General features: G+C 38.0%; 2 protein-coding genes across 12 annotated transcripts in view; both read right to left on the bottom strand.

The window, feature by feature from the left end:
• Window positions 1-14,483, bottom strand: part of LOC106170766 (uncharacterized) — a 29,165-nt gene extending 14,682 nt beyond the window's left edge. For 4 of the 11 annotated variants that reach the window (XM_024075261.2, XM_024075263.2, XM_087006697.1 and 1 more), the window contains exon 1: window positions 1,689-2,040. In XM_024075261.2, the coding sequence (XP_023931029.2) occupies window positions 1,689-1,829 (141 nt within the window). In that variant the 5' untranslated portion in view covers window positions 1,830-2,040. Of the gene's footprint in view, window positions 1-1,688; window positions 2,043-14,049 lie in introns of those variants that run through there. The other 7 variants (XM_087006692.1, XM_087006693.1, XM_087006700.1 and 4 more) reach the window with 5 other exon arrangements.
• Window positions 3,954-10,019, bottom strand: LOC106170767 (uncharacterized). The gene is made up of 8 exons (XM_013550761.3): window positions 9,749-10,019; window positions 9,174-9,268; window positions 7,037-7,235; window positions 6,635-6,833; window positions 6,093-6,181; window positions 5,549-5,672; window positions 4,999-5,117; window positions 3,954-4,036 (listed from the first exon to the last, which is right to left on the bottom strand). Exons 1-8 carry the CDS (start codon window positions 9,875-9,877, stop codon window positions 3,956-3,958), a joined length of 1,035 nt encoding a protein of 344 aa, XP_013406215.2. The 5' UTR covers window positions 9,878-10,019; the 3' UTR covers window positions 3,954-3,955.
• Window positions 14,484-14,966: the final 483 nt, after the last annotated feature.

The following is a 14,966-nucleotide window of genomic DNA, read 5'->3' as shown; positions in this document are numbered from 1 at the left end:
TCCAAAACTTAAATCCCATTTCAAAGCACGACCTTCAAGTGGATATTTTGATACAAATGATATTGCTGTATTATTTGCTAAAGAACCGGTCTTGGCATTCGATCCTCCCAGTGGCGACACGTGTTTGTATGAGACGTATTCACTACATATTTCAATCCACTCAACATGCACCTGGCGTTAACCAAATTCAAATAGTTATTTTAGTCCCATGGTTACATGATATATCGTAAGGTCATTCCCAGCAAACACCGGACGTTTTATAACGTTATTGTTACATTACGTTATTGTTACATATATATGACATATTGGTTATATAAAAGTTATGGCAACGTTATAATAATGCTCTGTTTGCTGTGTAGTAAATAAAAGACACTTGTACCGAAATGAATAATAATCAAACATGTATCTTCCACTTTCATTATTAGCATAGATGGGGAAATATTCTGCAAAAAGACCGGGTGGAAGGCGCTATTGAAAATATATGATAACATTAAAAATTATCACCCAAAGTCAAAGGTGGACATACTGTATAATCAATCAAGTCCAGCATGAACCTGTCATCTTTCTGTCGTCTATAAAAAAGGGAAAAAAATCCCCATCATAGTGATTTTCGGTACAGATAATCAACAAGTGGTCATTTTACAGAAAGCCACAGGTTAGGTTTCACCACAGCTCGAGGCACGGCATTGGCCTCAGTTGACCGCTGGTCAAATGCTGGAGATCAGTGCAGCACTGTGGCGGGGTTAAAGTACTCAGAGAAAGATTCGGTAGTTGTCTTGTGGGTCTCTAATAACGGGCGTGGTTGTGAGGGTGTTGCCAGGGTAAAAATATGTAACTACTTGGTTATTGTTTCATATATGTACATCTCGATAACTGAGGCTCCTGGTATGAAATATGTGTCTTTTAAAACCTCGAGCTCCTCCCTTACATTGGAATGCATTGGGCTACGTAGTCACCCAAAGTGACTGATTATATACCTTAATCATATAATATTGTCTGAATATCAATCTAAACCTATATTATTTTTTCTTTGTAGTTTTAGCACCGTACGTTATAGAATATACCGTTAGTTCATAGTCATTGTAAAAATGGTCTCGCCAACAGTCAAATGTCATTGAAGGTTGAAGGTTGAAAGTTGAATGAATTGGTGACTGCCACCAGCGTTTATGTGAGAACATAGGTACGGCTGGCATTAAGAGGTCACATAGGCCTACAATACATATATAGGTTTTAATATTTCACTTGTGCTTAATGGAAATTACTGCAGACAATAATATTGCATTGTTATTACCTTGAGATTTAAGAGAACTCTTTACACCAGGCACTGCCACTGGATGATGACGCTTTCTTAAAATAAGGTCTATCTTTCCATCTTAAAACTGTTGACACTTCCTATTTATCTTTTTGAGTGCGACCTAATGCATAAGGATTGATAAAAAGTCCTAAAGACTCTATACAGTGTGTCTATCATAAATAAAACCTGCTTTTATAAGATATAGAATTAGAATCGAATTAGATATAGAATTATCATTTAATATTTGAATATATTAATGCATGTGGGTATGAAGCTACGTTAGTGCTATATTCGACATTTTTAGAGGACATACCTGCTTTAATATGGAAATTAAATTACGCACTGCAAATTCAGTGTTTCCCTGATACGTGTGATTTGAAAGGCGTTGCCTTACCCTAATTTGCTGCTCCTTGCCCACGTAACCATGCTTTGATAGACTTTCGATTAATTCATCGATACTAAGTTCCATGCTCCTGTCGGTATCGGCTTTGATGAAAAAGTCAGCAAAAGCCTCATACGTTAGCTGGCTGCTCATTTTGCCACGTTTTACTGACAGAAAATCCAAAACGTTTTATTCCCCCTGGTTAAAACTTATTCCCTTTCTTCCAACAACCTCGCCGGCTTCTTCTTTCGCTGCCCTACTCTGCCAAGGACAAATCGGTCTCTTCCGCGGTGACACGGTTGAATGTAGCCCGGTATTTATGTCCAACAAACCTGTTTCTCAGTGCAGCATGAACTAAAGTATGACCTAGATGTTAATTTCAGGCCTCAGTTTTATAAGGGTTATGGTATGAAGCATTGATGTGGGTGGTTATTCAGAATGACAAATGACTGTGGAGCGCGGTAAATCTGACATTATTCTATCAATGTAGTAGTATGCGTAAAATAGTTGACTCGGGAAGTGATAAGGTCACCATTTTTTAAGCATGCGTGTTAGATGGTCTTCCCAGCCTTCGGCGACAGGCTGGGAGCGACACACTGTAAATAATGTTCCATCTGATTATATACCGTATACGATATGCGTACAGGTGTAAAAATATCCTTCCATCTACTGGGCTTACTCCTACAACTAGTGCCAAGTTTTTACTTGCTTTGACATGACATGGTCATGGGCAGAATGGGATATAGACTACAGTGATTCCGAGTGAACTGCTTTTTTTCACTATTATTTTAATGTCTCCCCCAAACAATCTTGTGTTCAGAAGTTTGTCACTATTTTACAATTGTTAGAACTATTTTGCCGATAGTTTTTTGCAACAACATTATTTAACTAAAAAAAAGAATTTTGTACATAAAAATAGCATTCTGCTATTCATCCAGTTTAAGCCTATATAGCTGTGTCTGTCTGTTAGACAGTTTAAGATATATCTGACGTAAAGTGCTTTGTAAATCGTGGAGTGGGCGTCCATCAATTAGTTAACGGCATGACATCATACACATTTCAAAATTTAATCTTACATGTATCTGGAGCACGTTATTGACAATGTTTTCATCCACGTAAGGTATGGATATTAGTTTTTTTTTTCATTTTTATTTAAAACTTCTTACAAAATTACAAAATAATATCGCGAACATTAATAATACGGTATTATCGGGATTAATGGACAAGTTATGTTTCTTTGCGATCTAAGGCTTATAGGCCTTACATGTACCACGGTCAAAGAAGACTTGTTGGTGGGCAATACCTTGTTCTCTATCAAACTAAACGCAGTAACACTGACTAAGCATTCGGTATACATGTAAAAAGAACTTTAAATTGGGCTTATCAAACATCAAAATACGTGGTCAGATAGGTGTCTTATCCGCGAGAGATAGCAACTGACATCAGTCGGACACGCCGATGTCCAAACTTAAAATGCAGCGCTCTTAGTGGAGAGACTCGGCTGCGACAATGTATTTGAAAGGCTTTATCAACAAATACGCGAGGAAGATGTGATATCATGAACGATTCCTCGCAAGCAATTTTGCCACTTACTGTTAAGTCTACAGCTGTAAATGGCATGCTATTTCCCATCCACTTTTCTTCCATTCGTTCCGTGTTGATTCTACCAGGCAGGCATTACGATAAGGCGAGATGCATCCTACAGACGTGACATTCGTTTCTCGAAACAGCATTTCGCCATGTGTTAAAATTACGCCATAGTTATATAAGCGACACACCCCAAAGTAAGGATTTGCATATGCAGCTGTGGCCATGATTGCATATTTAGTTTAGAATTGTCAGCAACCACGCCTCAACTGTGAACTACAATTAGCTATCAGACGAAATGCATCTGGCAAAAAAAAAAAAAAAAAAAAAAAAAAAAAAAAAAAAAAAAAAAAAAAAACTAGTTCTGGCGTTAACCAAATTCAAAAAGTTATTTTAGTCCCATGGTCAATTTAAAATAAATTGTTGCAATAAATATTTAACGACGGGTTTGCTGTCACGCAAAATACTCGTTAACCTTCCTACAGTCAGTTAAGTTATCCAAGGGTTAAAGTTTTATTTCAAATATATGAAAATGATTCCTTTGTTTTACTTTTCTTTATTTCTTTTTCTTATTCTCTTAGTTGTCATTTAAAATACACAAGACAGTTTCATATTTTCACTTCATTGTTGTACTGAGAATCTGCAAGGCAGGTGCTTCCAAGTAGGCTATCGGCAAGTGCTGTCACGTGGTTTTACTTTTTCTTTTGTCTCGTCTGCTTGGTGACCCGTGGTTGCTGGCTTTTCAAAATAGCGCTGGCGCGTCGCATTGCATCCTGAAACAATAAACCAATATGAGAGCATACTGAAAATATGAGATATGTACCATGTAGATAGTTGAAATATATGTAAGAAACTACGCGTGAAAAGGAGCTGTTGTTCAGCAATAAAGATAAGCAAAAAGTGAAGCGCCATTTTCCTCACAATGATGAATATATGATTCTCCAATGACATTAATTAAATAAATTTGCTTTGCTAATATTAATACTGCTGTTTGTACTGTATTCTTATCTAATAACCAATAAAAACATTGCTCAACATGCACATGCAAAAATTATGTGCATGTATATGAGCAGCCATCAAGTGGTTCTGTGGTGTAACATCTTCTCATGATCCTGTCCTGTTTGTTAATAGGGTGACATGAATGTTAAATAAGGCTGCTCTGGGTACAATGCACCGCTATATTACAAATAATCGATGTATGTGTATATTACACACAGACCGTATAATAAACATAAATGTTTAATATTTCTAACTGTAATGCATGTTTATTTCAAAAGACCCGGACATTCATTGCAATGTAGTATGATTAGCTTAAATATTTTAAAATGAATGGAATGGCCTGTATAATGTGCGGGAACAACAATGGAATATGTCATATCCACAAAATGCCAGACCAGGCTGGGACAAACGGGAAATCAGTAACTAGAAAACTAGGAACGCGTTTTTGTAATTTAAGTGGAACATTAATTTTATTAGATTCGATGAAACAGTAATCCAGAGTCGATGATACGGAAGTTCGCGTTTCGATATTTGTATCCTGACTCAAGGGCGGAAGGAGGCCGTCTTCTGGGTCTTCCGGAAGACGGTCAGAATTTTTCAAGTTTATATTGATGGTATCTTAATTTTTTGTTCGGAAGACGGTCAAAAATGGAGGATGGATCAACAAGGATAATTTGGAAGACTGTCAAAAATATCTCTGGATCCGCCTCAGCATCTAAATGGGTATTTTACGTACCATTGTTAGCTCTTTGCGGTATCTGCCTCCGCTGAGTGTCTTCCTGATTGTATTCATCGTACGTCTGGCCCCTTTCTTCAATTCCACGCGATTAAAGCTCTTCGAGGGCTTTTGGAAACCTGCATTGATGTTAAAAGGTTACTGTCATTATGTTCATTGCCAGCCCTTTGCAAAACATAAAGAAAAGGATTCGTTTTACAAATTACCATCATAATAAAGTGTACTTCCATTTCAATACAAATACTGTAATTTAAGTTTTAAAAAAAGCAATTGTGAAACCTTGAATAATATGAAACTGCAAAACATGAGCAATCACAATTTCATCTTTATTATTATTATTATTATTATTATTATTATTATTATTATCTTTTGAAAATGAACGACCAAGCATTGCCTCTATCAGCTCCACTCTTCTACATGATAAGTTGACTACATAAGACAGTTGACTACATAAGACAGTTGACTACATAAGACTTATTTTAATGGTGATATAGAAGCCGAGTGTTGGAAGTCAGTGGAACGGACTAAATCAGTATTCATTGTTGCATACCTTTGCTATTTTTCGTGAGAAGCACCATTCCTTTGCCGTCCTTAGCGGGTTCCACACCGACAGTCTGCCTGTGGATCAACCCATTGTATCGGAACGAGTTTCGGTTCTTCAAGTTATTGGGTTCCTGAAAGACATTTCGCATTACATAACGCGTCCCTTTCTGTATTCTGAAGTGAGAACTTTCATCTTCATTTTACTGCCAAGTAACTCTGACATGCAGTGCAGCACAACTATTAATGTCACATATTAAAATGCCATTAATCCTGAGGAGAAATTGTAGCACACCAATATCATCTATATTGGTATTTTATTTCCTAACTTATATTATCTAGTTTTATTGTTCATAAAGTATCTAAGTCAATCTATGAGTTAGATATGGGTTTCATTGCACAATATTCAACATATCTATCTCATTAAATCATATGTAATCCAAACGACCCTGAGCACGAGGCAGTCTATGGGCTATTCCCGACAAACCCGTTTTTAACCGCATTGGTGGACCAGGTGACCACGTGACTACACGTTGAGAGCGGTGGTTACTTACTCTGGTGAAACTGGCGCCATTTCTTTTGATAAGGAAACTGGAATTGTTCCTTATCACTAACCATGCCGCATGCGATGACATATTATTGGCTGAAAGAAGATGCGGTCTAATAAATGTCATGTGCATCAAATAGAAGGCCTACGTCATTTTGTTCTATCAAAAGATGTACGCGGCAGTGTCAAATTTCGTCTGTTCTGCCTTTTGTCCCCAAATCTACAACAGGTGTAGGAAACACGGTGATTACTTCAAAATATCGTTACATGGAAACCCTGAGTATACATGAGGTTAACACACCAGTTGTTATTGACAGTTCTCTTTTCTGGCGCATATTTCTAACGTTGTCAAGATAATTCTAACGCACCTGAGTCAAATTGCGAAAACCTGCAGCAGGAATGGTTTCTTTCCTTTAAAGCCGCAAGTGCAGTAACGAAAGAGGACTACTTTTTCCTTTAACAATTTCCTACTGCATTTTTAGTAAACACACAAATAACCTCAGTCGAGCAACAGGTGTAAATAATTAAACACTTTTATGAAATCTTTACCGGCTCTAGCAGCAGCCGACTCCGTAGGACCAGAGCCCTTCTTCTTGGGTTTGGAGGAAGGTTTTGCAGCAGGTTTAGCGGCAGGTTTTCTGCTTGGGGCAGCTCCAACTCCAGCAGTGGTAGCACTGGTAACTACCTCCATCACTTCTGCTTGGGGGAAAGGAATGTCGTCCAGTTCAATTATTTTAAGTTTGGCCAACTGAAACGGATATCATGACAAAGTGAATTTCGTGCATTATGTTTAAGAGACCTTGAGCTAAAAGTGATAAAAAGAAAAAAAAACAAAGGGTCAAATAGAACCATATCAGATTAATCCACCCTTAAGAGCTATCACAGCAAACGAATTGCAAGGTGTTTTGTAAAAAAGCATATTCAAAATTACAAAATTACACACATACTTACCTCTCTAAGGTATTCGGCCATATCTATCATGTTGGATCTATTCTTCACTTTGTCTCCGACTTCGATCATTTTTTCCATTTCATCGTGGGTGAAGTACTTCTTCACGCTGGTGAAGAAGATGCCAGGAAGCGACTGGTACTCTATCTGCCAGTTTCTCTCTTTGTCGAACTCATCAAGACATCTCCACAGAGCTACTCCTCTGAAATATACGTTATAAACTTACACCAATGCAATATAACAGCATTTGCAGTGGTACTTGTAACGACCATGGTGCATGTAAGACATTGCAAAGATATAATTCAATCTTCGGTTAAAATGGATGTCAGTGTTACATGTGTACAACAATGTGGGTTTCAACAGTGTGACAATACTTGTTCAATTAAAACTATAACATTTAAATCAATCGATTCCACTAATGCGAGGCAGGGTACATCCGTGGACTGATAAATAGTTTTAATCGAAATGGGGGGTTAAAAACTCAAACTGGAAGCTCTAACATAATAACACCGCTGAGAAGGTAAATTGGCGGAAGGGTACCGCATGTAGGCTACAGGTACAATGTACATGTACATAACGGTAAAGCAATATGTTTCTCTAAAGACATTGGGCAATATACGTAAGTTAATCAACGGATACATTAGCAGATAACGAAGAGGTAGTCTCAGATGAGCTCAAACGAAAATTGCGTTATGAAGAAAGACATATATAATAATCACCATGGAAAGTACACAGAAGAACGTGTGTGGTAAATTTTAAAATAACAGGTACACTACGAGAATACCCGAAGGCCGATCCTGAATACATATTGGGTGTCTAAATACCAGATATAAGTGCTAATAATACGTTCTTACACTGGTTACTTTAACTACACGCAAACGCCAGGACGGTCACCAATCCATGACAGTAAGAAAATGATTTTCAAACACGTGTACTGTCAGTTATCGTGTCTTTAAGATAGGCTCTATTTGTACGGTCCGGTACATGTATGTCAAGCTATACTGTCAACAAGCGTCGGCGAGAATTAAAGCTTCTCAATTAAAGACGTGGATAATAATGGTCCTCTAAATCAATCTGCGGTATTAAGATATCACAGCAGTCTTGTTGCCACTACACTGTACCTCAGCTAACGCCCCCTCTCACGAGATAGTTAGATAACCAACACTTTGGCATATTTATCACTCCGCTGAACAAAGAGTAACGAGTCTTCAATTTCACAAAATCGCCATGTCTGCGTGTAGCAACCGTGAACTGTAACAGATCTTATTGTCGCCGGGCAGCCAATCAATGGCCTTGACGATGCGTCCGCTGGGTCAAAAAAGTAACACAAACACGATAAAAAGACAATATAATTGCACATATAATGCAAAGCGCAAAAGAACAAGTCGGAGATCGCCTATCAACAGATAACGAAACTATTACTTCTTCGCTATAAAAACAACACTGCCTTATCAAACTTAAAATCGTCTGCTCCTACTCGTATGACAAAATACACGTTTTCAAATACGGGAGGGAAACCAAACCGACGCGGACCCAGGCCAGGCCACAAAACCCACGCACACATGTTAGCGGGTGCGAGAATAGCTACCACAATATGGCTGTCTATCATATTGTTTTCTCAGCATTTTTGTGCTATTTTCAGTTCATATAATTTATCTGCTTATGCTACAACGACTGCGGGATGGCCAATACACATTAATGTGATCGATTGCTCGGTACAAATGTTCGTGCTATATTTTGCAGCACAAAGTGAAATAAATCTGCTACTGCAAGTACAGCAGTATGTAGAAGTGGAGGTGTACGAAGAACGCGCGTGGAGATTGACCCGCGAGGTTGGGGGGGGGGGGGGGGGCGTCTGGAGTAGGGGGGGGGCAGTCATTTCCCTCCTTCCCTCGATTCAATTTAAATATGGGCATCAATTATTAAAACCTACCATACCACACTACTCTCTCATGCTACCATAAATGGTAAAACCATATGCCCAGAGTGCTTATTAAGTTCAAAATATATTTTAAAACAGAATTACTTCATAATAAATTATTTCCTTTATATATTGTTATAATTCTCGTTTTATTGACGTTTGTCTTTTCTGCTAAAAGAGAACTGTTTATTTGTCAGAGAATCGGGGTAAATAACTTACTTGTGTTTTAGCTTGAGCTTAAAGCCCATGGCAGTCATGTACTCTTCAAAAGATATCAAGCCATCCCCAGAGGTGTCCGCCTCTCCAAACGCTCTCTACAAAGGTAAATCATATACACAATATACCAGGCAGCCATTCTTCACATAATATATGGTAATGAGACGTGGGTTAAAATAGGCCCATAGACTTAAAAGCCGACTGGTAGAGATATCGTCCTTTTGATAGAAGTCACTTAATGAAGACGGATAAATCGTGATTATAGATTTGATCTCAACTTACTAGTATAATCGCTACAAAACATCACACCAAAGAAGAGAAATTGCATTCATTGCAGTTTTCAACATATTGCCTATGTCTACACATTATTATACTGCCACTGGACGCTATGCGCAGACGACGGCCACGTGGTTAAATATGGCGCGCATGTATTTTAAGGATTAATCTTAATGCAAGATAGTCATTCAAGCAAACAAACAAATGACACGCGCAGATTTTCTTTAGAGGGGTGTGCTAGACTGTGTAGACGCTATGCGTATATGGTCTACTGGAAATATTCCAAACGTGTTTACTCTTACCTTAATTTGCTCAGTTGTTCCCTTATAGCCACCTCGTCTGAGACGCTTAATGAGCTCATCGATATCAATTTGTCCGCTTTTATCCTCATCGGCTTCGAAGAAAAATCCCTCGAACTTTTCGTAACTCATCTTGGTACTTTATTCTACCGGTCTATTTACTGTTTATACTGGCTAATCCCTCGGAAAGGGTGAAATACGATAGGAAAGCTGGACTCGGTAAAACTCCAGCCTGACCTATATTATGCCAGCGAGAAAAGGGAATTGTGTAGGTTAATGTTAACTGTCCTTTAGCGCACAACTGATGCATTTACTGGTGTGGGCGGGGCTACATGACTCATAAGAATTTTATGTTGAAATGACTTGTTTTTAGGCGCCTTACCTGATAATTCTTTTTTACTATACGTTGAATTCATATTGTTTATAAAGTCGTTTCTTTGAGAGAATGACCAGTTGTCTCTCTCCTTCTCCCATTCATTTATTTATCACTTCACCGAAGAGCAAATGAAAGTTAGCGCTTCGAAGAACAAGTCTGAAGGGTTTTATTATATTTTTTGGGAACCATAACACAATGTTCTACAATCTTGGCATAATTAATACATACATTCAGTGTTAAATTCATTTGTTCACCAACACTTCGGTTTTCATCCAGGTATTTGTTCACACACCTCAAAGTGAAGGGTGGTGGAATGGGTATAGGCTATATGGCTCTCTCTTTCTCTATCTATCTCTCTCTTCTCGGCAATTTATAGATCACTTGTTACTTGAGCTATGCAGTATAAAGGGTACTTAAGAAGAATTCCGTAAATAGCAGACAGTACATGATTCTTGTAACTTGTCCAACAAACTCTTCGGGGATGTCCATTTTTCTACACCACGTTGATGGGGAGAGTAGCAGAATAGGACTCCAAGTACTGGAAGTGAGATAACAGTCTTAAGAGGAGTGACTTTTTTATGTATATATTATATCGTAAATTTATGTGGGGCTCCCTAAAATGTATAGTAAAACCCTTCAGATTTGTTTGGGGCTGCAGTTTAACCTGCCTAAAATTCGGGATATTCTCGCGATGCTATTAGTAACAAATTATTTGGGTCTGTTTTTCCCACAATAAGTACTCCAGATAGTTAAATCGGCATGGCCTTAAGCAATTTCGTGCATATACACCGAGTTCTTTGGGGTAGATGATCCCAATTAATGATATAATAGCATTTCTAAGTGTAACAATTGTCATGGTGAGAATTCCTTGTGGCCAAAAACACAGTGTAATTAAGTTTATTGGATATTTCAGGCAGAGAAACGAGGTGCAAACGCCGAAGGTAAACTTATCCTAATCGGGTTAACGCAACGGACTGCATTTTTTTATATCTTATTATTTTCTTTTTGTTTAAATGAAATATAAATCACACATTAGAGAGTTAAACTGTGCATAAACAGGTCTTGCAATTAACTAACAGATAAACTTGCTCGTTTAACCGATAAACTAGCTACTAAAAGTTAATCAAGCTTTTTTAACAGCTTTACACTAGACAAAAACGTAATATCTTTACAGGAAACTTTAAAAACTAAGTATTCACAAAACTGAAATGAAAAATCAATAGACATGTAGATTAGGCTGTCGTATCGTATATTCTCTTGGGCTCATAAGCTGATGTATGCAATAAGTACTGAACCTACTTTTTGATGTAAGTACATGCACACGGCGATTTTACACTTTTAATAAACGTTGAATTTCTACATGTTACTTATCTTGTAAGCTCTTCTCGCCGTCTTTGAATTATCTTGCAATAATGTTTAATTTTGCGGAATCATGCTGAGAGAACATCGTACTATAATCTTTGTTGCTCAGGAACATATATATATACATGTACTTCACAGTATGGTTGGTTGGGGGATTGGGCATGCTAAAAATTCACCCCGTAACTTGGATGAAAGACACACACTGATCTTCACAGAAGCAATTTTCAAGTTCTCAACTCTACCATTTGCCTCAAAGTGCACCGTTCTCTCATTTTTTTTCGCAGCGGGAGTTGGGATGGCGCTTCCGACACTCTTGACCTCCCTTCTTGATATCCAGGAGGCGCCCAGTGGCAGGGCGTTACATGTGGGTCAGAGTATTTAAGATCTCCAATAGCCTCAGGATCACAGTGTGTTTTAAACGAATTGGCAGTTCAAATGTCATGCTGTAGAAAGGGGCAAGAATTGTCGATTTCCTACAATTTGTAAGTAGTACCCTGAAGAGGTTATGAAACTTAACACGCTGCTTTTAGTATTGTTTATCTCGGCAAAGCGGAACAATCGTTTGGGGTCATGCTATAAGTACTTCGGGGTTTTGTCTCAAAAATATCCTGGCTCAAAACCAAGTGTAATTGCCTCCACCTATTTATGATGTTCCTAAGACAAAGGTGTGTTCTGAGAGGACATTGATATATTAGAAAGATCATTTATGGCAACTCAATGATTTTAACTTTTGAAAAAACGACTCATTAATCGGTGAGCGCGTCTTAATGGTTCTCACTCGCGTTAAACCCAAGGGGAACACTTTCTATTTTTAAAGGGAATATAAAGCTTTTAATCTAATTAACTTCGAAATTCTGCGTAAAACAAATGATATCAGCACTCTTTAATATTCAGATGGCAGCTTACTGACTTCATTAAGAACAACCTGATTTAGATAATGACGTCCGAGGTGACCACTGTTTAAGGTGGTGTAGCTGTCCAGCAAATGAGCAAGAAGCATGTTAGCGCCCGTCACTTCAAAGGAAAAAAATATTCATTAAAGTGATTCTGCGGGTCTGGGGTCTGTAGATTAAGAAGATGGATGAAGCACACAAGAAACATGATTTATACGTCTGTTTTGTTATGCTGCACGGTTGCACAAACAGCCTGAACACAGGACTTTTAAAAGGTGGAGAAAACAAATCAAGAATGAAAGAAAGAAAGAAAGAAAGAAATAACCTTATATTTTGACTGTTTGGTCATTTGGTTATATAACATAACTCTTTGCTTTTGAGCCATTTAGTTGCGTTCAGATATGTGTGCGAAATATTGAGTACGATACTTTCTAGAAGAAAAATTTGAATGAGATGACGGCATTACCTGTCGACTGTAGAAAGTGAGAAAGTAGTTTTTAATTGGCACAAACCCATAACTTAACCAACCCCATTCATTATCAATCTAAAGTCATTGGTAAATTGAAGAGAAATAGTTATTTGTTTTTTTACCATGGATCTTGGGCATTGTTACTCATACAATACAGTGTACTTTTGGTTGTGACCACACATTTTTATTTCCATTTGATGATACAACATTAAAGACATCAGCTGAGGTTTGCAAAACAACATATTGGCCTAAAGCAAAAGTTTGATGTTTAATTTTATAATTAATACCTCAAGATTACAGCAAAAGTTGCAATATCGATGTCATCCAAGTGTTGTCTGGTTGATCATTTGTTTCCTTCACGCTGCTCGGTAAATAAAAATCGGCGGTGGAGTTAGGGATCAATATTATGTTTTACCAGACTTCAAATTCGCGGATATAAGCCTGTAATCTATATGCAAATAATATAATGATGAGGACCATAATCGTGCGTTCTTGCCATACATGGATGTTCATATTTTTCTACTTTTTGCACATAAGATAAAAATAGTGATGTTGTTAGGCAAACTTATTTGTAATGTGTAATAAGCTAGATAACGTGTCTTATATAGGTCATGAATATAAAAAGGTCCCATCCCAGCAGGTCCAGTTATACACCGTACATCACAGGTAAAAAGAGGCCCAACAACTCAATTTAACGGGTTGTGTGGTTGTGTTAGTCTTTTCTGGGGCTCTCTTGATTGCGTAATAATCTATGCAAATTATATACTAAGAACTGTATTGCACAAAAATATTACGGCGTCGTGTTCGGACGCGATTAATAAGGCATTCAGACTTTTACTACTGTGCCTGTATGCACATACCACGTACGCCTGTGAAAACATGCACATATACATTACAGGCAGTAAAGTTCAAGAAAACATTTACTAGGCGTTCACCATAAACCAATAGGAGCATTTTGACCCGATGCAAGGTTTTGTTTAGGAACATTTGAACATCAAGCTACATGAACACTGTGTGTGTGTCTACTTATATCGTTCATATAGAACGTAGACACCGGTACTTCACAGATAGTCAGATAAAATAAATACAACGTAATTCAGGTACTACTATATATTGATAACACACAGAAATACATAGATCTGTTATCACACAACCACCCACAGTAGGTATGAAATTCGATGGCACAGGTAACTCAAGTGCTTACCTGGATTTGCAACTGAGATCCCTTGTAACCACCAGCTCTAAGTCGACTAATTAACTCCCCGATGTCCAAAGAGCCGCTGTGGTCTATATCCGTCTCAATAAAAAAGTGAGCAAACTGATCGTAACTAAAACTCATTCTGAACCGTTCGGGGGCCTCCTGTCACTTTCCGAGAGCCAGTCACTTTTTTTTATGCTTTTCGATGAAAGGTATCGCAATACGACACTCCAGCGTTTCACCTTTAGCGTCTGGCTCACCTTCTCAACTCCTCTAACTCCTCCCGCGGTTACCTCATTGGTTCTAAAAGAGTAGAAGCGGGGTTTCTAGAAATAGTAAGGGTTAGTCATATTTGAGCCAGATGAAAACAACACCCCTACATCCAAAATGATGAAATGATGTTCAGGAAAATTAACGTAGCTATATGCTGGGATCTTGCGAGGTGTGATTACTCTGATATTCACATACACACTTCTATTTTCATACATGTATTTGGCACACGTTCATATTCCAAATTTGCTTGGAATTAACCTTGACACTCTCATCCAGTGCAATATAATGTTTGGTCTTAATGACAGTGGCACATTTTCCAGATTTAGAGGGTTTCTAGCACGCCCATTTTTTTAGTTGTAAGGTGTTTCTTTTGTAACTTTGCGCAAGGCTGGCGAGAAATAAAAGGCCCAGTCCAACAACCGGCTCAGAGGTAGATATGCTGCGCAACAGGTAAAAGCACTTGTTAGCGTGGAATGCAATTTTTTCTTAATCTGATGCTTCTGGCTTATGAGAAGCAGAAAATTGATTGGGTTCTAACAAACAGGCCCGATCCAGGTTCCAACATGAGTCACACTTCAAAACTTTGTGCAAACACCCCTTCTGAGTTACCTGGATTATCTGTTCTTTAATAAGCAGGGCGTTTCCGATTG

This window comes from Lingula anatina, chromosome 2, assembly GCF_051362555.1.
Source record: "Lingula anatina isolate TDL-2025a chromosome 2, LinAna3.0, whole genome shotgun sequence".
Lineage (NCBI taxonomy): Eukaryota > Metazoa > Brachiopoda > Lingulata > Lingulida > Lingulidae > Lingula > Lingula anatina.
The sequence above is the reverse complement of the archived record's forward strand: the minus strand, read 5'-3'. Positions and strand labels throughout refer to the sequence as shown.